We start from the raw sequence: 23,493 nt of genomic DNA, 5'->3' as shown, positions 1-23,493 counted from the left end.
TGGCTTCGTTAATGCACATAAATCGAAAGGAATGGGATGTTGACATAGTGAGGGATATTTTCAATGCTCGGGACCAAGAGAAAATTTTTAAAACTCCTTTACACTTATCTGAAGAGGTGGATAAGCTGTATTGGAGACTCGAGACTTCTAGGATTTATTCTGTGAAAAGTACGTACAAGTTGCTTCAATCTCAAAGAGGCAATTGGAATGCTACAAAGGCCAATGCAAATTTGTGGAAAATTCTATAGAGCACTAAAGATCCTCCAAAAGCTATACATGTTGTTTGGCGAGCTCTATCTCAGTGTCTACCCACGAAGCATCAATTAAGTATTAAACATGTCCCAGTAATAACTACATGTCCCTTCTGTCAAGGTGATACCGAAACGATTTTTCACATTATGGTGGAGTGTTCTTTTGCACAACAATATTGGAGAGTTTTACGTATTCCTGAGATTCGAAATCACGAGTCTAGCTTCATGTTGTGGCTGGGAAATTTGTGGCAGATAGTTAATGCAAATCAGCGAGCAGAATCCATGGCACTTTGTTGGTCGATATGGTGAGCACGGAATGATTTAATATGGAACCAGAAACACTCAACAGTGAACAAAGTTTTAGCAACAGCGAAGCAATACCTTACACAATGGATATTAGCCCAAAACAGGTCCTATGTGATCCGTCTTCAACCTCAATCGGAGGGGGATGGAGCTCCTAGCTGGGTCAAGCCCCAACCAAATATAGTTAAGGTATTAGTTGATGCAGCAATTTTTGAAACTAGTGAGGAGGTGGGTTTTGGAATGGTTGCTCGAGACTGTACAGGTCAGCTTTTGGAAGCAAAATATTTGGTAGTTCATGAGCTTGTTCCTCCAGTTCTAGCAGAAGCCATGACCATAAAAGAAGCTTTGAGTTGGGTTGATACGATGCAGTGGCCAAAAGTTCAGTTTGAATCAGATTGTCTTGTTGCTGTTCAGGCTATCAGGTGCAAAACTCGGATGAGGTTTCGATTTGGTGTAGTTATCTCGGCTTGTAGAGAGTTAATGTGCCGTCTAAACAATGTGGAGTTGTTATACGTGAAACGATCTGCTAATATGGTTACCCATCAACTTGCTAGGGAATCATGTTCTATCCCAGGTCGTAGTTTTAATAGATTGTCTATTCCTAGTATCGTTAAAGACTGTATTGAGTTGGATTTGATGAGTTAATAAAATTCACAGCTTTTCGTCAAAAAAAAAATATAAAGTGATAAAATACTTGAATCATCATACTAAGATATTATTTCTTTTAATATAAAATTTTACATTGCAGAATTTATCAATTAACAAAAAATTGAACATGTAATTACATGTCATAGATAATTGAACCTTTAAAATTTCAGTTTAGTTTTACTTATCTCGACAACATAAAAATTTCATTACTACTTATCAAAAAAATTCAATGTGAATAAAATAACTAATTTAACATCTAAAAATTAAATCGATAGATATTATTATGAAACGCTGGAAAATGGCTCGTATTTAGCACAAATTATTATATTAGTTATTAAATTATACCTTATATATAATTTAAAATATATATCCAAGAGAGTAAATTACTAGTAACTACGTGTATAACTAAACTAGGTCTCTAAGTTTTGATATTGGATGTAGTTGCTAAATTATGTTATATTTTAATGTCATATTTAGATTTCATGTTTTCATTTTATGAGTAAGAAGTTACATATTCTTATTTTAATTAATCATTGAGGGATAATTTGTATCTCTGTTATTTGAATTTTTTATTTAATTTTTATCTGAAATCGCTTTATAACTCTTTAAAATTGCCTAGTTATTTTGATATGTGTCTTATCAACGAAATCCCTTCGGTGGAATCCCTTTGGTTAGACTTACAAATTACTTTTATTATTTTCATATTATTGAATTTGTTTTTTAGTCTGGACTATTCGGTATTTATCTTAGTTAAATTTTAATTTAGAGAATATAATATCTTTTAATTTCTATAATTATATTATAACTTAATCAACTTTTTTTATTGTCATAAATTTTAGGTTTGATATCGGAACAGTGGAACTGAAGGTGCATATTTGGACCTGATAATAATTGGTCTATGATCGATATTCGATGTTTTGAAACAATCAAGTAGTCAGCTCCATCGTATATTTCAGAAAAATGTTCATGCTTTTCTTTTATTTAATTCGGGTGTTCTCTTTTCGGACATTAATGCGTTACTATTTATGTTTCCAAGGTCATTATGCATAATTTTTGGTTAAATGATAAATTTTATTATAGGAAGAAAACTCCTTTTATTCTATATTATATCTGGGTACAATTTCTATTTGAGATTTTATCTACCGTGACAAAATAAAAAAAATTACTCGTAACTATCTGCCAAACGCTCCAATTTAGATTACACAAAATATACACCACCCGGCAATTTGAACCTTGTAATTTAGAACCGAACCTTTTAAATTCATTTCTAGTATTTTTAAATATAATTTTTAATATATTTAAATATAATTATTCTATAATTAGTGCAATATTATTTTGGGAAAAATAGAATATTTTTTATTTAAAACCGGTGACATGTTTTAGCTGGAAAACCTAATTAATTAGTTATTAAAAATTATAATATTTTTTTTAAATTGAGGTGTTTTAGTTGAAAAAGAAAAAAAAATTAATAGATAAATGTAATTGATTTATATATAAATTATTATTAAAATAGAAGCTATTATTAATTATAATATATATTTTTATTAAATAAAATTTCCTTCATATTTTTGGAATAAAAGATTTTTTAGTTTGAAAAAAAGGAAAGAAAACGTGTTTTATTTGAAAAAGATAATTAATTTATGGACTAATTAGGATTAATATAGATTTAAGATATAAAATGTCATAAAAATTATTAAATAAGGATAATTAAGTAAAAATAACTTTAAAAATTATACAAGGGTAATTATGAAAATTAATAATGTAGGAAAAAAAGTATGTACCTTACGAATTGTTTTTGACATTTTGTGTATTTTATAATAGTTTAGATATCATAATATATCTAACATATAACCCGTGTCATGCACGCGTCTTCATTAATATATTTTATATTTTATTTTTATTATATCATTATTATGTAAGTAATTAAACATTAAAAATAATTAATGTATAATTATAATCTCATTCTAAATATTTTTAATTTATGATAATAAAATAAATAGCAAAAAATATCATGCACCTTTGTTTATTTTTAAATAATTCTATAAATATTAAATTTAATATGTTGCTAGTTTCCCTAATATTTTTGGAATAAAAGATTTTTTTAGTTTGAAAAAAAAAAGATAACGTGTTTTATTTGAAAAAGATAATTAATTTATAGACTAATTAGGATTAATATAGATTTAAGATATAAAATGTCATAAAATTATTAAATAACGATAACTAAGTAAAAATAACTTTTAAAATTATACAAGGGTAATTAGGCAAATTAATTATGTCAAAAAAAGCATGTACCTTACGGATTTTTTTAATATTTTATGTATTTTATAATAGTCTAGATATTATAATATATCTAACATATTACCAGTGCAATGCACGCGTCTTCATTAATATTGTTTATATTTTATTTTTATTATATAATTATTATGTAAGTAATTAAACATTAAAAATAATTAATATATAATTATAATCTCATTCTAAATATTTTTAATTTATGATAAAAAATAAATAGCAAAAATTATCATGCACCTTTGTTTATTTTTAAATAATTCTATAAATATTAAATTTAATATGTGGCTAGTTTGAATCTTAAAATTGTAATTGTGCATGATTTCTGTATTTAGATTGAGCATTATTTTATATGAAAAACTAACTATTATGATGATGAAAGATGACCAAAATGAGATTGTGATGATAAAAGATGATCAAAATGTAGTTTACTCAAATTATATCGGTATTATTATAGTTTAATTAAGATTATTGTGATTTTGGCATGCCTAATAATCTCCTGACTAAAAGTTAGGGGTGAAAAATGATTCGGGTGATAGATTTGGATCATATATAATTTTATTCGGATAAATTATGATCCCGGATATTAGATTTTCGGATCCAAATCAGATATGAGCCAGTATCCTATTTTCATTTTTTTTAACCGGATAGCTATAATCTATCGGATCCGAGTCAAATATGATCCATTAATAATATAAAATATTTATTTATTCTAAAATAGATATAATGTTATAAATATACTAAATAATAATAAATTAAAAGCTTAAATATATGATGTATAATTTATATACGATTATTATTTTTCCATTTTAAGGGTAAATAAATTATATTTTATAATAAATTATATTTATATAAGATATTAATAAATTATAAAATTGATATTTACCTAGAAATATAATGAGTTAAATTTATAATTCATGTTCAAGTTTAATCCAAATAGGATCACAAATCACATTCGGGTAGGATCATTTTAAAGAAAAAATATGAAATATAATCTGAGCACATATAAAAGTACTAGTATCCAGAATCATATTTTATCCGGATATGAATCATGTGTTATATTTTCAAACCAGATTTAAGACCAGATACCGGACAGTGGGTCGCAATTTACAGCCCTGCTATAAATACGCAACTTCGTAATCGTGAGTGAGTACATAACAATTGACATCATCAGCCTCCATATAGACAGCTACATTTGCTCTGTTCGCAGACCTACTTATTCCAAAGCAGCCTGATCTCACGGGACTGCAATCTACGCACACAAAATATACATACATACAAACGTATCTCATACTATTATATATAGAGGTCTCACTTCCAATTGGTGAGTAAAACAATACCAAACTTTTATTGTCTTCTTTCATTTGTCAATCCTTTTTTTTTAACAAGAACCTCCTTTTCTTTTCTTTGGTTTTTGAATTGATTTACTTCATATTTATAGGTTTAGAAAGACCCTAATTAAATTCGTGAATAAAATCTCAATTAGGGTCTCTAATGGCAACTTGGGTTTTATCAGAATGTGGGTTTAAGCCTCTTGCTCCGATTTTTTCACAACCCAGAACTGGGTTGATCTCTAATCCACCAAAGATTGGATCTTTACATCTAAACACTAAGCCAATTGCTTTAAATTTGTGTTCTTCAAATGGGTTTTCAAGAACCAGTCTTTTTGTCCCAAAAGTGAGTGCTCCATTCAAGATTATTACTCCTTTAGAAGAAGAAGATGAAAAATATCAAATTTTTAATGGGGGTGTTGATGAAGTTGAGGAGTTTGATCCTGCTGCAGTGCCTCCATTTAAGTTAGCAGATGTTAGGGCAGCAATTCCAAAGCATTGTTGGGTTAAAGATCCATTGAAATCGATGAGTTATGTTGTTAGAGATGTTGCTGTTGTTCTTGGATTAGCAGTTGCTGCTGCTTATGTCAATCATTGGCTTGTTTGGCCTTTGTATTGGGTTGCTCAGGGTACTATGTTTTGGGCTCTTTTTGTTCTTGGTCATGATTGGTAATTGCTACTTCCACAATTTACATATGTGTGTATGTAACTATATATAGTTATGTTTGTTAGTTATGGCCTTTTGCTTTGGTTATATGTTATCAATTGTTATGGCTTTCTTGCTGCTTGATTTGGGCACCCTTTTGCTTGTTTTGGTTTGTTAAAGGTTTTTCTTTTGTTTTGATTTTTAGTGGTCACGGTAGCTTCTCGAACAATCCCAAATTGAATAGTGTGGTTGGACATATTCTGCATTCTTCAATTCTTGTGCCATATCATGGATGGTATGCTCTTGATGATTTCGCACTTCTTTTATTGATAGCTAATATGTTAAAGTGCTTTGCTTTCACTAGGCAATCTGTGTTGGTTGTTAAAGTTAGAGGTTTAAAAAACTATGTGATTAAGAAAAAACACTACAATTTTGTTGATTTTTGCAGGAGAATTAGTCACAGGACTCATCATCAGAATCATGGGCATGTTGAAAATGATGAATCATGGCATCCGGTAGCTGTTTCTTCTCTTCATAGCCATAGATTATTATTGATGCTCCAGTTGATTTAGTTTTGAGCTTGAAGTATTTTTTTTAATTTGCATATATGTTTGCAGTTACCTGAAAAGCTATATAGGAGCTTAGATATTGTGACACGGTTGTTGAAGTTCACCTTGCCCTTTCCCATGCTTGCATATCCTTTTTACCTAGTAAGTTTTCTGGTCTATAAATTACTAAATTTGATGTATAAATAAAAGTATTTTATGCTAATGACTATTGACCATCATTTAACAGTGGGGTAGAAGTCCAGGAAAGACTGGTTCTCACTTTGATCCAAACAGCAACTTATTTGTGCCAAATGAGAGGAAAGATGTGATAACATCAACTATATGTTGGACAACAATGGCGGCTTTGCTTGTTGGAATGTCTTTTGTACTTGGTCCAATCCAAATGCTGAAACTCTATGGTGTTCCGTACTGGGTACAGTTCATAGTTTGTTACATTTTTTTTGTATATCTTCTAATTTGTACCTAATTTATAAAAATAATGATATAAAATTAAAGTTTGTCTAACCAGGGGATTTTCTTATTTTTGACTTGTTCAGGGTTTTGTGATGTGGCTTGATTTTGTCACCTATTTGCATCATCATGGTCATGAAGAGAAACTTCCTTGGTATCGCGGCAAGGTAGTAACTACAATATTAAATCAAATTCATTATTTTCCTTGCATCAGCGTGGTTTTAATATAATAATTCAGTCTATTTTTAATCTGATAGTCAATGTAGTAACTGCAATATTAAATCAAATTCGTTATTTGCCCTGCATCAGCGTGGTTTTAATATAAGAATTTAGTCCGTTTTTGATCTGATAGTCAAAGAGATTATATCACCATTACAAGAAGATGGCTGCATCCTTAAATGGTGTTTACAGAGACTAATTGATGATTCTAGAAATTTCTTCCTTGCAACTCATGGTATTTCTGTTTTGAAATTATCTAAAAAAAAACTTAAATTCCTGATATAGGAATGGAGCTACTTGAGGGGAGGACTTACCACCGTTGACCGTGACTATGGATGGATAAACAATATCCACCATGATATTGGTACCCATGTGATACACCATCTTTTTCCTCAGATCCCCCATTACCACTTGGTGGAGGCGGTTAGTATTTTTCAATAAAATTTCTTGAGAAAATACAATGCATATTCTATCATGAAACAATTACATGTAGAATTTTAATAACATGCTTCTTCTTTTTTTAAATTTGATATTACAGACAATGGCAGCTAAGCCTGTGCTTGGCAAGTACTACCGGGAACCAAAAAAGTCAAGTCCTCTACCTGTTCACCTTATCGAAGATTTAACTAAAAGCTTGAAACAAGACCACTATGTTAGTGATACTGGGGATATAGTATACTATCAAAGGGACCCCCAACTTAGCAACTCTACTAAATCAACATGAGGCCAAGGTCTTAAGAATTTGTATTAAGAAGTTTGAAAGCATATCGATCATACCTTTACATTGATAGACCAGGATTTTAATTGCTAAAGCAAAGAGGTGGTAAAGCTAGTAGGCAAATTATAGAGTTATGCTTCTTTTCGAATTGAAAAGAAGTCTCTTTATTAATTATTGTATTCCATAAACTTGAGGTGCTAGTCATAGAAATATGTATACATGTGCCTGAATGACAGTAGCAAATATTGTGTACTGTATCAAATTCTTTTGTGTAATAGACAATTGGAATAACATGATATAATGAAACCATTATACACATTATACCCTATTTCTTTGTTATGAGAGTGGAGAACATAGTGTTCATGTGACAAGGGCAGCCACCTACATCTTTTCCTTCAAGCATATAGACCAAGTTTTCATCCTGTATTTGATTGGTTTGCTGTGCCGTAGTTTGTAAATAGAACTTGAGAAGGCATTGCATTTCACTATTCACAAGTTGAGCATCCTTCCGTTACAAATGCATCAATCTTTCTTGCATAAACCCTACAATGATACATGCTCTACTTGTCAGCTTGTTGTTTGTCATACAAGTTGCAGTGTGGATTCTTGAAAAAGATTACTAAAAACTCCATAGCATTTTGTTTAGGCTGTTTTGTTGAGTTGTTTACGAAGCTGCTTTAGTGCATCGATGGTTTCACAGAAGTTGCACAGTTTTCATGTTCATTTGCTTCAAATCCTATCCATGTTTGGAAATCCATCACTTAAAGGTGCTTATTGAATTGGTGATCTTGCTAGCTTAATTACATCAGAGCTTATACCCCATTTAGAATACCTTTTTTGGAGAGAAAAGAAAGCAAACAAGCAGGAATTCTTTAGAAACTCCTGTTCATGTTTTTCCCAGATAAAGATGTCACGTTGGGTTTTTTCTTATACATGAAACAAATAAGTATGGATGACCGGTTTTAAAAAAAGTGCAGAGTATCAACAACCCTTTTAATTCATTATGTAAAATATTGACTGTGGCCACATGGCACAGAACTCAAGCAGATGATATAGTTTCATCTTCAATGCAGCTTATCTCCCATTTATTAAAATTTTCTTGAGTTTCATATCTACTTTAAAAATTAATCATTTTAAATTATAGTACATACTATAGAGAATATTATTGTAGCAAACTATCTTTTTATTTTTTTATAATTTAGAGAATGAATTATTTTATATTATTTAAATTACTCATTATATAAAATATGGTTAAAACTACCTTTTTGCTTTTTTATAATTTAGAAAATGAATTATTATATATTATTATTTTAGCTAACCATTATAAAAAATATGGTTGGGATGCTCTAATTTGGCTAGTGTTATCCGTATACCTGTATACCATTTCTTTTCTACGGGGATGTCACCAGGAGCGAGCTGTGTCCTAAGATCCTAAGCCACGCACACTATTTTTTTTATGATCATCCTTTAATTTAACATATGCACATAAAGTGCTTATTATAATTATGATTTTTCAAATTTATCTCTCTATCTTCTTTATTACTTATAAATATATTAATTCTAAACATTTTTGGTATTGTAAAGCCAACTAAATATATTGTGAAAAAAAATAAATAGTTTATAACATTAATTATCTATACTATTATGTGTTTAAAATTTAATGTTATCATGAAACATGATAATTTTGTAAAATAACTCTTGCATAACTTTGTGAAATATTCCTTCTAAAAAAATATTTAAATAATGGGTTTCTTAAACAATTATTGTTGCTTTTTTGATATCTTTCTAAAATAATGTAATAAAATAACTCTTACTAAATCTTCTACAGTGCAAATAAATATAGAAGTTAAAATCTCACCGATAAAAATATTTTTTAATTTTCTCAACAAAAAATAAAAATTTAAACTAAAAAACATTCTTAAAATCAAACACCAAAACATTAAATTATTTTATGTTCATAATATTTATAATTATATAATGTATTTCTTAAACTCAAGTCCACACTTTCCTCCTTGTATCTACCTGATAGGGATAAATAAATACTGATTGTGTAATTAAATATTACACTAATTATAAATGATTTGGGCTGTTAGGCCCGATAAGAAGATGTATGACATTCTGACCAGAAAGGTTAATACATTGATCAGGCCTGATGGACCAGATCAGGCCTGATTGAACAAAGAAGACCCAAAAACCCTGAATATTAATTAATTTCGTAATTAATTAATAAGGGAAAAATCAGCTATTGAAAAGAATCCCAATGAGGACATAAATCCTTGCAGATTTACCTCTAAGGACCTAGAAGGATAAGAAATCAGTTTTCTACTATTTAGGACTCCAAAGTCCATTATAATTCAGAGACTTGATCACCAAGTCTCCTATACCAAGTCCAATTTAAGGACTCCCAACATCTATATAAGGGGTCTCACCCCACGAATCAGAATTACGTTTTTTGGCTAGATTCTCTAATTCACAGAGATACGTAGGCATCTCGTAAAGGCAGAATTAAGCTACGAAATACGAGAGCAGCCATTAAAGGCCTTGAGCTCCCGAACCTTAGCAATAAATACAGCAAATAATAAACTTAGTTTTTTATCCATAACATTTGGCGCCGTCTGTGGGAATCGAACAGCAATAACCATGACGAGAACACGGAGAACAGTTAGAGCCCTTGGAGGAGGAACACCAACGGGGGTAACCCAAGTGATTTCTTCGACGGTGGAGGTGCCTCCTCACTCAACCTATGCAACCATGCAAGGAGAAGCCCAGATAGGGGCAACTGAACCTCAGCCACAAGGGACGATCCCCTCGGCTACTCAAGGTACGAATCCTCAAGTTCAACAAGTACATATACCTGTGAATTCTCGACCCGTCGGGTACGAATATTCAACTTTTGTTACTACTAACCCCCCCTTATGGGATGACCCTTTACCCCGAGGTTGGAGGAAGTGGACATGCTGGATGTAGTGAAGCGCGAGGGCGTTCGCCCCCATACATACGAGGTTTGGCTCATATTCCTGAGGATCAGGAATTTTTTGGTTCTTACACTGAGAGAGACTCAGAATCTTCGGATGATGAAGTAGCCCCAAGAAGGAGACATGCGGGCAAAGAGCCGATGGCTGATGGTAGCCAACGCCCTCAAAGCACCCAAGGGACGAATCCCTAAGAAGTGCAGGAAAGAATCAGGGCTCACGAGGTTGAGATTCAAAGGCTGAGGCACGACCTAGAGGCGCACTAAACCACCAGACCCCCAGCACCTCCTAGGGGGAGAAATCCTCCTCCCATCATAGACCTGGATGGTCCAGTGCAGAGAAGGACTGTTGTCCCAAGGGCTGATCCAAGCAATCTTCTTCCCCGTGGAGATCCTGATGATCCTACTCCGCCCTACACTGAAGATATAATGAATGCCCATGTCTCAAGGAAGTTCAAGATGCCAACCATAATGGCTTATGACGGCACAGAAGATCCCGCTAATCATGTTAGAACATTCTCTAATGCACTGCTGTTGCAGCTCGTGAATGATGCTATTAAGTGTCGGGCCTTTCCTCAAACCCTGTTGGGCATGGCTCAAAGGTGGTATAGTCGCTTGCCCCCAAACTCTATTGGTTCGTTTAGAGAATTAAGTCATGCTTTTATTAAGCAATTCATCAGTGGGAGAGTCCATGAGAAAAGTTCAGCATCTCTTATAAGCATTGTGCAGGGAACAAAGGAATCCTTGAGAGATTACCTGAATCGTTTCACAAAGGAGGCTTTAAAAGTCCCAGACCTTGATGATAAGGTAGCCATGATAGCACTGCAACAAGGAACTAGGGATGAGTTTTTTAAGATGTCCTTGGCCAAACGTCCCCCTGAAAGCATGTTGCAGCTCCAGGATAGGGCAGGGAAGTATATCAAGGTTGAAGAAAGTATGAGGAAGACCGTAGTAAGTAATGAGCCCACTGGAGGCAAGAAGCGGAAAACTGATCTGGAGTATATTGCTAAGGACAAGTATCCTAGAACCGAGCAAAACTCTGATTCAACCCCCAAGAAGGGAGGACCTGGGCAAAAGTTCACTGAATACGCTAAACTGAATGCTCCTAGAAGCCAGATCTTGATGGAGATCGAGAAAGATAGAGATATTCGTTGGCCTAAGCCTTTAAAGGCTGCTCCTGCCAAGCTAGATAAGAGCAAGTATTGCAGATTTCACAAAGATGTTGGTCATGACACCGATGAGTGTAGGCAACTAAAAGATGAAATTGAGTTCCTCATTCGAAAAGGAAGATTGAACAAATACACTGGAGAAGGAGGGGATAGAAGCAACAACGTGAGAAGGAACTTTGATGACCGAAGGAGAGATCAAGAAGATCAGGGGCGAAATCCCCAACCTAGGGGACCGGTGATAAATAGAATCTTCAGAGGACCGCGCCCCCAAGGGCCTGTGATCAACACAATTTTTGGAGGACCAACTGCTGCTGGGTTATCCAAGAAGTCCAGGAAAGCATATGCTCGAGAAGTTATGCATATTGTTGGGGAAGCCCCGAAGAGAGCCAGGACAAGAGTAACAATGTCTTTTGATGATTCTGATCTGGAGGGTGTAAAATTTCCCCATGACGATCCGTTGGTCATAACCCCGATAATAGGGAACAGCCCGGTAAGAAGGGTCCTTGTGGATAATGGTGCTTCAGTGGATATTTTGCTCCATGACACCTTTTTAAGGATGGGATATAATGACTCCCAATTGACCCCAACCGGCATGCCGATATATGGATTCGCATGAGTGGAATGCCCCGTAAAAGGAATAATCAAGTTGCCAACAATTATAGGACAGGAACCAAGGCAAGCAACTTAGATGTTGGACTTTATGGTGGTGAAGGCTAGTTCGACCTACAACGCTATCATGGGAAGAACAGGGATACACGCCTTCAAGGCAGTCCCTTCTTCTTATCATTCGGTTATGAAGTTTCCAACTCGAGATGGGATTGGAGAAGAAAGAGGAGATCAAAAAATGGCTAGAAGCTGTTATGTGGCCTCTTTGAGGGCAGATGGAGTTGGGGGGCAGGTTCTTCCTATTGAAGATTTGGATATCCGAGAGAATGATGAGAAAAGGGGAAAGCCAGCAGAAGACTTGGTTTCAATTCCTTTGGCCCCCGAAGATCCTGGGAAGGTGACTTTTATTGGAGCAACGCTCGAGGAGCCCTTTAGAGGGAAGTTGGTGAAATTTTTGCAAGAAAATAGTGATGTTTTTACATGGTCAGCAGCTGATATGCCAGCATAGACCCAGAACTGATTACTCACAAGCTGAATGTGGACCCAAATCGGAAGACGGTAAAATAAAAGAAAAGAAGTTTTGCTCCAGAAAGGCAAGAAGCTATAAAACAGGAAGTGGAGAAGCTCTTGGAAGCTGGTTTCATTGAGGAGATTCAATTTCCAGAGTGGTTAGCAAACCCTATAATGGTGAAGAAGGCTAATGGAAAATGGATGATGTGTGTGGATTTCACTGATCTAAATGATGCATGTCCTAAGGACTGTTTTCCGTTACCAAGGATCGATACTTTGATAGATGCCACTGCTGGGCATGAAATGCTGAGCTTCATGGATGGATTTAGTAGATACAATCAGATCAAGATGCACAAGGACGACATTCCAAAGGTATCATTCATCACCGACTTTGGTGTTTATTGTTATCTTATTATGGCGTTTGGTCTCAAGAACGCAGGAGCCACCTATCAAAGGTTGGTAAATAAAATTTTTAAGGATCTTATTGGCAAGACTATGGAAGTTTATGTTGATGACATGTTAGTCAAGAGTCTAGTAAAGACTGATCATATAGCCCATTTAAGGGAAACTTTTGAGGTCCTGAGGTACCACAAAATGATGTTAAATCCTACGAAGTGTGCATTCGGAGTAGGATCTGGAAATTTTTTGGGATTGATGGTCTCCAAGAGAGGGATCGAGGCTAACCCCGATAAAATAAAGGCAATCCGGGACATGGAACCACCAAAAACTATCAAGGATGTTCAGAAGCTCACAGGAAGGGTTGCTGCATTGGGACGATTCATCTCCAAGTCAGGAGACAAGTGCCTATCATTCTTCAAGTCACTAAAAAACATTAAGGACTTTGTATGGAGTGAGGAAAATCAGAAGGCTTTCGAAGAATTGAAGAAATATATGGTACATGCCCCGTTGTTGGCCAAGCCAGTTTTGAATGAAATTTTACTCTTGTACTTAGTTGTTTCAGAGAGTGCCTTGAGCGCTGTATTGGTTAAGGAGGAACTGAAAGTCCAGAAACCCGTAGACTATGTCAGCGAAATTCTGCATGGTGCTGAGTTGAATTATTCAACTATTGAGAAATTTGCTCTAGCCTTGGTAATGGCTTCGAGAAAGCTGCGTCCTTACTTTCAGGCTCATCAGATTGAGGTGCTAACGAATCAGCCCCTGAGAAATATCATTCACAGTCCCAAGGCAAGTGGGAGATTGATCAAGTGGGCAATAGAGCTGGGAGAATTCGATCTCAAGTATAAGCCACGAATGGCAATAAAAGCCCAGGCACTAGCTGACTTCGTGGTGGAATGTACCGTACCCAACCAAGAAGTCGAGGGGCAGGAAGATAACATATCTCAAGACAAGGAAGTTGATAAGGGGGATAAAGAGAAGGTTAATAAGGAAAAAGAATACTGGGTTCTCTATTTTGATGAAGCATCAAAAACAAATTCAAGTGGAGCAGGTTTGGTTTTACAAAGCTCCGATGGGTTCTTAATTGAGTATGCCATGAAGCTAGACTTCCCAACCATAAACAGTGAGGCAGAATATGAAGCTCTGATAGCTGGTCTTGTCTTAGCAGGGACACTTAGAGTCAAGAACTTAAAAGTCTGTGGAGACTCGAAGTTGGTCATATCCCAGGTGAAGGGAGAGTTTGAGGCAATGGATGAGACGATGGCTAAGTATGTCCGCCTAGTAAGGGCCGTGATGACCCAATTTGATGAATGCCATGTTGAACACATTCCAAGGGAGGAAAATGCTAAGGCAGATGCGTTGTCAAAATTTGCTTCATCTGAGATGGAAGAACTTGGAAGTGTATACTATCATGTTTTGAAAACACGGAGCATTGATGTTAAGCTTGTGGCTCCTATAGGCTTGGGGACGTCATGGATTGATCCCATTAAGGCTCACATTCAAACCGGCTGGTTACCAAATGATGCTACTGAAGCACGAAAATTGGTTGTTCGAGCACTAAGATACTCTTTGATAGATGGAATTCTGTATAAAAGATCTTTCGTGGTTCCCTACTTAAGATGTCTCAGGCCTGATGAGGCTCACTTGGCTCTTGAAGAAGTACATGAAAGCATATGCGGGCAACATTTGGGGGGCAGGGCCTTGGCTCATAAGATAACCCGTTTAGGTTTTTATTGGCCAGAAATGATGGCTGATGCCAAAGAATATGTGAAAAAATGTGACCGTTGTCAGAAGCACGCACCAGTTGTTAGACAACCCCCCGAGATGCTGACCTCTATCAACTCGCCCATCCCTTTTGCTATGTGGGGAATGGATATATTAGGGCCTTTCCCCATGGCCACGTCACAAAGGAAGTTTATGATTGTGGCCATTAATTATTTCACCAAGTGGATTGAAGCCAAACCCTTGGCCAAGATCATAACTAAGCAGGTCGCACAATTCCTGTAGGAAAGTATTATGTGCCGGTATGGAATTCCCCGCAACCTAGTCACTGACAATGAAGCACAGTTCAACAAAGAGGAGTTCAAGAAGTATTGTGAGGAAAATGAAATTGAGTTACGATTCACATCTGTGGCTCATCCGCAAGCCAATGGGCAAACGGAAGTGGCCAATCGAATAATCCTGGATGGACTAAAGAAGAGGATCGAGAAGTCAAGGAATAACTGGGTGGATGAAATACTCCCCATACTATGGGCCTATATGACTACCTGTAGAGTCACGACTAGAGCAACTCCCTTCATGTTAGCATATGGTGTAGAAGCAGTTGTTCCTGTAGAGATATCACATTCCTCCCCCAGGATTCAAGCTTTCAATGCTGAGGAAAATGAAGAAGGGCAAAGGTTAGCCCTGGATCTAATTGATGAAGTACGAGATGAGGCACATGCGAAGATAGTGGAATATCAGAAAAAAGCTTCGTTCTACTACAACCTAAGGGTTAAAGAAAGATTCTTCAAACAAGGTGATTTAGTTTTAAGGAAAGTGGAAGCTTCTGGTGTAGGGCAGAAAGGGAAACTTGCCCCAAATGGGGAAGAGCCGTACAAAGTCAAGAGCATTCAGGGTAGAGGAACCTACAAGCTGGAGACTATGGATGGTTTTGAAGTCCCGAGAACTTGGCATGCACAAAACCTGAAGGTTTACTATGTGTAAAATAGTTAAAGTACGATTCTCACTTGTCAGAATGACAAGTAGGTTTAAAAGCACCTTGAAGCTTTGCTTGCTTAGAATTTTTCTATGTAGAAGATATGTTTAGATTTTATTAGGGTTGAACCCATTTCATGTAAGGTATCTAGAATACCAAGTTATAGTATAAAACCTTCAACTTAATCTTGGCCTATTGGATTGATTGCATTGTGAAAGATAAAACGAAGTTATAAACTTGAGTTTAAAAAATCAAAATAAAAATACGATGATACTTGGGCAAAATACGACTGTAAACAATAAAAGTCAATTACAAAGTTCAAATAATGTCTAATAAAGAAGAAATACATAAAAAAACTTAGGCCTTGGAAGGCTGGGATTCTTCGGAACCACTATCTGAAGTCTCCCCGGATGTCTCAGTCGTCCCCTTAGAAGTCTCCGCAGAGGTTCCCTCGGAACTACCTTCAAACGCTTTGGATGCTGCAGGAGACGCTGGTTTAGGAGGCGCTGCCTTTGGAGGTTCTTCCACCCTGGCCTTCTTTATAACGGGCTCAGGCTCCTCCTTAGAAGAAATTTCCTCCTCTTCAGATCTGGACTCGAGCTCCTTCCTCTTTTGGCCTTGGCCTTGACTCCCCGATGGGCCGTCCTTGATCAAGTCACCAAGTTTGTCTGTAACACCCCCAAGTGCTGGAACTCACACAGGGCAAGGGAAGGAGGACTGTTCGAAGACTTCTGGAAATTCGTCCTGAATGGCCTCCACAGTGGTATCCCAGCCTTCCTTATAGCTAACTGGATGAAGGAGAGCATCGTGCTCCCCCATTAAATCCTTGAACTCCTGAGTGTCCATCCAGCCGTCAAAGGCTTTATCCTTCTGAGCCTTGAGGATAACATTTTCGGCCCGGGCCGTCTCCAGGTCAGAAGTAGAAGAGGCAAGTTGGGCTTCAAGGGCCTCTATTCTTTGGTTGGCCTCCTCTAGCTTCTTGTTCGCGTCCTCCAGGCCAACCTTCCAAGCCTTGGCTTGGTGAATCGCCCCTTGAAAATGGGCGTTCGCCTACAAGAAACATAGCAAAAGTAAGAGACGGAAAAATCAAAAAGGGCAACTATGAAGGGCTAAGGAAAAAGACGTACCGTCGCCAAAGCCTGAGCAATGAAAAGCTCGTTCCCCTCTAAGTCCTGTTGAAGGATAAAGTCTTGATAGTCAACCGGGGAGATGGAATGCTTAGACCATTCCTTGGCAAACGCTGTGCTGCCGACAATCGAATCCTTGCCCCGGATTCCCCAAGCAGGTTGAAAATAAGACCCTGGTTTTTTGCTTGGTACGTAAAACTTGGTTGGGGCCTTCTTCGCCTGGTTCCATTGCTTGGAGTAGGAACTCCGGGAAGCGATCCCCAAGGCGCGGGTCTTTAAAGACCTTTCCAGCACGCTTCATCCTGGTCGTCTCCAGGTCTTTAGGCTTTGTAGCCTCCTCAATTTTCTCAGCCACTGCAACACATGAGATAAGTAAGTTGAGAAGTTAGTGAAATGGAAGATAGAAGGAACAAAAAAAACTAGATAAGGAAGGATACTTACTCTTCTTAGGGACGGGAGAAAGGCCGCGTTCTGCAAGAACGGTCTCCCTAATAAGATCCCAAGAATGGGAAGTCCCATTATCTTGCGTAAGGAGGTTGAAAGCTCTTGTCTCCTCCTCAGATAAAACTATATCATTTGGGCTCCCATCTACAACTAGCCCAAAAGACGAGCGAAATAGGGTGCCCCAATCGCCACCCTCCCAAACAACAAACAGAAAATCTTTCTTCCATCCCAAGTTGTTGTCAGGGATGGACTTTCCGTTCACTATGCGGGGAATAGTTGGGCGCTGATTTAAAGAAATCCAACCAGGATTCTTGTCAGGGCTGTTCTTGAACTGAAAAATCTTTCTGAAAATAGCAACAGAAGTAGGGACAGTGTTCTTGGCGCATTGCGACAAATAGCACAGAATGAGCCTCCAAGAGTTATGAGGGAGTTGGCAAGGGCTGATGCCCACATCAGCTAGAAGAACAGGGATAAACAGGTGAAAGGGGAGTCTGATACATGCCCTTAGAGTATCCCTGTAGACGCACAATGTGTCCTTCCTCCACTGACAGGCCCTGTCAGACGGACCTGCAAGAACCAGTTTGAAAGGATCCTTGATTCTGAAATAACTACTCAACTTTTCCAGCTCCTTTGGATCTCGCAAGGCACTAATATGGTCGTGCGCGTCCAGATGCGCATCAAACGGGTACTCGTCTCCTCTGGTGTTGATCATATCGATCAAGGAAGTGCACCTTGATCGAATGGGGAATTCATTGGACTTTCTAGCCACATTATCTTGGTCAAACGGGTCATTTTCTTATCAGCCATCTGAAAAAAGGGCACATAAAGAGATAATTTTAAAAACGCAAACTATGCAAAAACAAACACAAGAAGTAAAGGGAGAAATTTTACCTGAAGTAATGCTCCTAAAAAAGGATATGGGGCTTAAGATACTCCGACTTACTGTTATTGCTCTGAGATTCTTAATAGAAGAAGAAAGAAGAAGAATTTAGAAATAAAAAAGTGAGGAGCAGTAGACCCTACTCACTCCTTTATATAGGAGGAAAAGTGGAGTTGAAAGGACAAGAAGCCCAGTAAGAATAGATGCCCAAATAAAAAAGCCCAGAAAATGGAACATTCCAGAATATTCCAAGGGAATTCGAAAGAAATTAAATAAAATTCCCGGGAATTTTAGAGAATTCTAAACAGGGTATTTTGATATATTAAGCCCAGATTAATAAGAGGCCAATAGGAGTTTTTTGATATATTAAGCCCAGATTAATAAGAGGCCCAATAGGAGTTTTTTGATATATTAAGCCCAGATTAATAAGAGGCCCAATAGGAGTTTTTTGATATATTAAGCCCAGATTAATAAAAGGCCCAATAGGAATTAAAAGGCCCAAATCCAATTAGGATTTGGAAAAATACAAAGCCCAAATCAAAGCCCTAAAAAATATATATAAGGCCCAAAAAGAAGATTAGGCCCAAACAAAGGCCCAATCCAAGTTGGATTAGAAGGAAGCCCAAAAAGACCAGGATTGAGGTCGAAATTCAAGTCGTAAATTCTGCTCGAAATCTTTCGAACAGACACCCGAAAATAACGGGTATAAAAGACCAGGATTCAGGTCGAATTTCAAGTCGTGAATTCTGCTCGAAATCTTTCGAACAGACACCCGAAAATTACGGGTATAATAGAACTGGATTGAGGTCGAAACCCAGACCAGGATCGAGGTCGAATCAAGCAAAACATTTTCCAAGTATGGGGTACAGATGCCTAGACTTAAATCCAGGTCGAAGAATCGACTAGGATCCTGGTCGAAGCCCAGGTCGTGAATCCTAGTCGAAATCTAACGACCAGGAAGCAAATAAACACAGAATTTTCGACCTAGATCCAGGTCGAAGGTTCGACTAGGATCCTGGTCGAAATCCAGGTCGTGAATCCTAGTCGAAACCTTACGACCAGGAATCAAAACAAGGACAAATTTTCGACCTAGATCCAGGTCGAAGGTTCGACTAGGATCCTGGTCGAAATCTAGGTTGTGGATCCTAGTCGAAGTCCTTCGACCAGGATTGCAAAGCTGACCCGAAATTCGACTAGGATCCAGGTCAAAATTTCGACTAGGATCCTGGTCGAAAAAGGGCTGAAAATTTGAAAATATTTGTGGAAAATTGCAGAAAATTTGGAAAAATCCCGGGAAAAAGGGAAATTCCTGAAAAAATACTAGAAAATCCCTAAAAATAGGGAGAAGGTGAGAAAATAAAAGGGGGGGGGGAGTTTTTAAACGACCCTGAAGCCGCGTACAAGGCAAATCGTTGTAAACGTGTAGGTCGCTCCACACTTTACGCAAAAACGGTACCCTGAAAGGGAATGAACGAACTTAACTTTTGAGAAATCTTACACGATTTCCCAAAAGTTAGGGGGCAAATGATAGGGATAAATAAATCCTGATTGTGTAATTAAATATTACACTAATTATAAATGATTTGGGCTGCTAGGCCGAATAAGAAGATGTATGACATTCAGACCAAAAAGGTTAATACATTGATCAGGCCTGATGGACCAGATCAGGCCTGATTGAACAAAGAAGGCCCAAAAACCCTGAATATTAATTAATTTCGTAATTAATTAATAAGGAAAAAATCAGCTATTGAAAAGAGTCCCAATGAGGACATAAATCCCTGCAGATTTACCTCTAAGGGACCTAGAAGGATAAGGAATCAGTTTTCTACTATTTAGGACTCCAAAGTCCATTATAAATCAGAGACTTGATCACCAAGTCTCCTATTCCAAGTCCAATTCAAGGAATCCCAACATCTATATAAGGGGTCTCACCCCACGAATCAGAACTACGTTTTTTGGCTTGATTCTCTAATTCACAGAGATACGTAGGCATCTCGTAAAGGCAGAATTAAGCTACGAAATACGAGAGCAGCCATTAAAGGTCTTGAGCTCCCGAACCTTAGCAATAAATATAGCAAATAATAACCTTAGTTTTTTTATCCATAACACTACCATTATTTAAATTAATAGTATAAATGATACTAGAAACACTTAGTATTTAGTGTTATATGTATTTATTCATTTTCCTTTAAATGTTAACAGTTTTAAATTAATAATTTATTTTAACATTTTTATTAAATTAATTAAAATTTGGCTGAAATTTATGTATATATATATGTGTGTGTGTCATATTTTTAAATAAAATTATGTATACATATATATATATATCATATTATCAATTAAATTATAAATATAATTATTAAATAATTTTTAATGTACTTTGAAATTTTTTAATATTTTTAAAAGTTATCTTTAATTTTCTTAAAATCTGAACTAAAACTAACAATTAATTTGGAAAGGTAAAAACAATCTTAACTAAAGTTTTAATGGAAAGACTCATGTGTTTATATAAATTAAAGAATATATAAATTTTGATAAAAAAATTATTATTAATATATTATAGAATTCACCTAAGAATAAACCTATAAACCCTAGATGCGGTCGCTAAAAAAATGTGACATTTAATTTCTTTTATCAATTTTACAAACATTCCAATTGACTAGGGTAAATAAGCATATATAATGTATAATTAAAATGACGATCTTCTTTGGAGAATGTATCCTAATCATTTAGGTATTTGATATAAGTATCCTAATCATTTGAGCATGTAATTATTTGATGTAAGTTAAGTTAAAGAAAGGGGATCTTGAAGTATAGTAATTTAAATAAAGATTTAACCTAATAGTCTTGTGAATTTGTTTAGAGATGTAATTATGTATGTTTCAAGCATCCTTTTCAATGTATTAGAATAATTATAATAATCTTTTAATGAGCTAAGTAAAAGAAAGGTAAATTAACAATATTTTCTCATCACTTTATTATAAAGTTCAAGAACGTTATAAACAAGAGATGAAATTGCTTATATCTGTGTATATATATGGGTACAATGAGAAGATATAACCATACAATATATGATTCTCTAATCATTATATACCTAGGTGGATTGCTATAATGAAAAAGATGATGATTTAGTGGAGAGAACATAAACTAAACAAATGTTATCCCGGTGAAAAGACATTCTGAAACTCCAGAACTCAACCAAGAAACTTTAACTATGATACTTCTCTTATATGGGTATGATGAGAAGGTATAATCATCCGGGTTATAATGTATGGATTTTATATTTTATATGTAATCATTCCATAACAAGTGTATGGATTATATGGATGTTTATTAATACACCATGTGTAGTACCTACCTATGTGAATTGCTATAATGAAAAAGATGTTGATTTAGTCGAGAGAACACAAAATAAAAAAATGTTGTCATAGTGAAAAGACATTCTGAAACTCTAGAGAACTCGAACCAAGAAACTTTAACTACGATCTTCTCTTATAAGCTTGTTCAAAAGTGTATCAATCAAAGCATCCCTTTTCTGAGCTCTAGCTTCATCTCTTAATCTCCATTCCTCTTCCCTTTCTCTCCATTTCTTTTCCATCATAATCCTCTCAGTCTCCAAAGCTTCCATTCTTTGTCTCCATTCCAGTTCCCTCATTTTCCTCTCCTCTTCTCTTGCCTCCATTACTTGCATCCATTGCATTTCCATTTCCTTCTGTTGCTTCATGAAATCATCCAACATCTCCTTCACATTATAATTGTTGGTATTACTAGTACTGCACTTGGTCTTCCTTTTCTTCTTACCCTTGCCTGCTTTCTTGTCTCCAATATCGCTATCTTCATTTTCATCATCTTCATCGGAAGAAAGCTGAGTCACCTTTTTTTTCGAACCACTAGCTCCACCTTCGTCTGCTTCCATCCATAGCATTCTCTGCATCCTCGCCCCGAAAATTGATTGTAGTTCATTGTAGAATGGGAATTGTTGCTTCATTTCTTCAGTCCCCATTGTTTCACAACCCTATATCAAAACCATAGAAAAAGGTTAAATAATAGTAAATATGCCGTTATTAACCCATGTAATTCGTACCTGACGCTTACGCACGTTTAACTTACAGACGTATTTGTGTGAACATATATAAATACGTACCTTGTATCGAGTGACTAAATTTTTCCATTTACATTTGCATTGATCAGGGCTTCGATTGTAACCTAACTCTTTCATTTTTGAGGAGATGAGTTCCCAAAGAAGCTTGTTGCGCTTAGTCTCCATAAACTTTTGATCGAACTCGGCTCGAATCATCAAGAAATCTCTGGTTTCCTGGATACTCCATTGGGGAAACCTATCACCACCTGCATCAATACTAACACTTTGTTGAGGATAATATAGCTGCTGCTGCTGTTGTTGGTGCTGATGAAGATGATAGGTTGCATCCATCACAATACTCAAAAGTGATACCTCAATAATAATATTTTATGTGTATATATAGAGAGAGACAGATCTAGATTGGAAGCTGGATGGGTAACTGGGAGATGACATTAATATCTAGAAAATTTAGAAAAATGGGTTGAGAAGATGAGTGTCCAATTTATATACAGGAGAAAGGTGGTGTGAAAATAAGGTGTGAATTGTCAAAATGAGAAAGAAAAATTAAAGAAAGATACTGGGTTGTATTAATTATGAGGTCAAATGTACAATATTCTTCAGGTTATCATTATACTATAATTTAATGGAACCAAAAATCTGTCCAACAATCTCTTTCTAGCTAGCTTTTCTGCTGGGGAGTCTCATCTTCCTACGCGCTAACTGAATAAGGCCTTTCATAATTGCCCTCTTATATAAAATTAAATGCACAAGATATAAAGAAGAGTGATCAGAGTGTGTATGTATGTTAAAATAAAAATCTTTGGTTACATTCCCATTTGTTCCCACACACTGTACAAGGCCCTGTCATATATACTCTATGTAAAAGCCTTCTGATTCTATAAATCTTTCCTTTTCTTTAAAATTTTAAATATTTTATTATAATCTTTAGTAAAATTCGTTCAAATGGTTTTGTTTAATATTGATGAATTTATGGTGTCATCTGTCTTTAGGATATTTAGATATTGCAATACAATAAGTTTATTGGGATAGAACTGTTTGACCCTCATTTTTGTCTGTTCTTCCATTGTCAATTCTATTAATTAATATATTCTAGTAGTTGAATTCATGGTCAAAATATATCAAAGTCCTAAGAGATATCCCCTGATATACAAAACAATTCTACTTAATAA

At 35.8% G+C, this 23,493-nt stretch overlaps 2 protein-coding genes across 2 annotated transcripts; one reads left to right on the top strand and one right to left on the bottom strand.

The window, feature by feature from the left end:
• The first annotated feature begins 4,633 nt into the window (after positions 1 to 4,633).
• LOC141707473 (omega-3 fatty acid desaturase, chloroplastic-like) lies at positions 4,634 to 7,737 on the top strand. The gene is made up of 9 exons (XM_074510656.1): positions 4,634 to 4,812; positions 4,930 to 5,488; positions 5,671 to 5,760; positions 5,914 to 5,980; positions 6,083 to 6,175; positions 6,261 to 6,446; positions 6,571 to 6,651; positions 6,989 to 7,126; positions 7,242 to 7,737. Exons 2-9 carry the CDS (start codon positions 4,983 to 4,985, stop codon positions 7,425 to 7,427), a joined length of 1,347 nt encoding a protein of 448 aa, XP_074366757.1. The 5' UTR covers positions 4,634 to 4,812; positions 4,930 to 4,982; the 3' UTR covers positions 7,428 to 7,737.
• A 13,744-nt stretch (positions 7,738 to 21,481) lies between these two features.
• On the bottom strand, positions 21,482 to 22,758 carry LOC141705966 (trihelix transcription factor GT-3b-like). The gene is made up of 2 exons (XM_074508822.1): positions 22,367 to 22,758; positions 21,482 to 22,237 (listed from the first exon to the last, which is right to left on the bottom strand). Exons 1-2 carry the CDS (start codon positions 22,652 to 22,654, stop codon positions 21,698 to 21,700), a joined length of 828 nt encoding a protein of 275 aa, XP_074364923.1. The 5' UTR covers positions 22,655 to 22,758; the 3' UTR covers positions 21,482 to 21,697.
• Positions 22,759 to 23,493: the final 735 nt, after the last annotated feature.

Source organism: Apium graveolens, chromosome 2, assembly GCF_009905375.1.
Source record: "Apium graveolens cultivar Ventura chromosome 2, ASM990537v1, whole genome shotgun sequence".
NCBI classification, from domain to species: domain Eukaryota; kingdom Viridiplantae; phylum Streptophyta; class Magnoliopsida; order Apiales; family Apiaceae; genus Apium; species Apium graveolens.
Note: the sequence above shows the minus strand (reverse complement) of the source record. Positions and strands in the feature narration are given on the sequence as shown.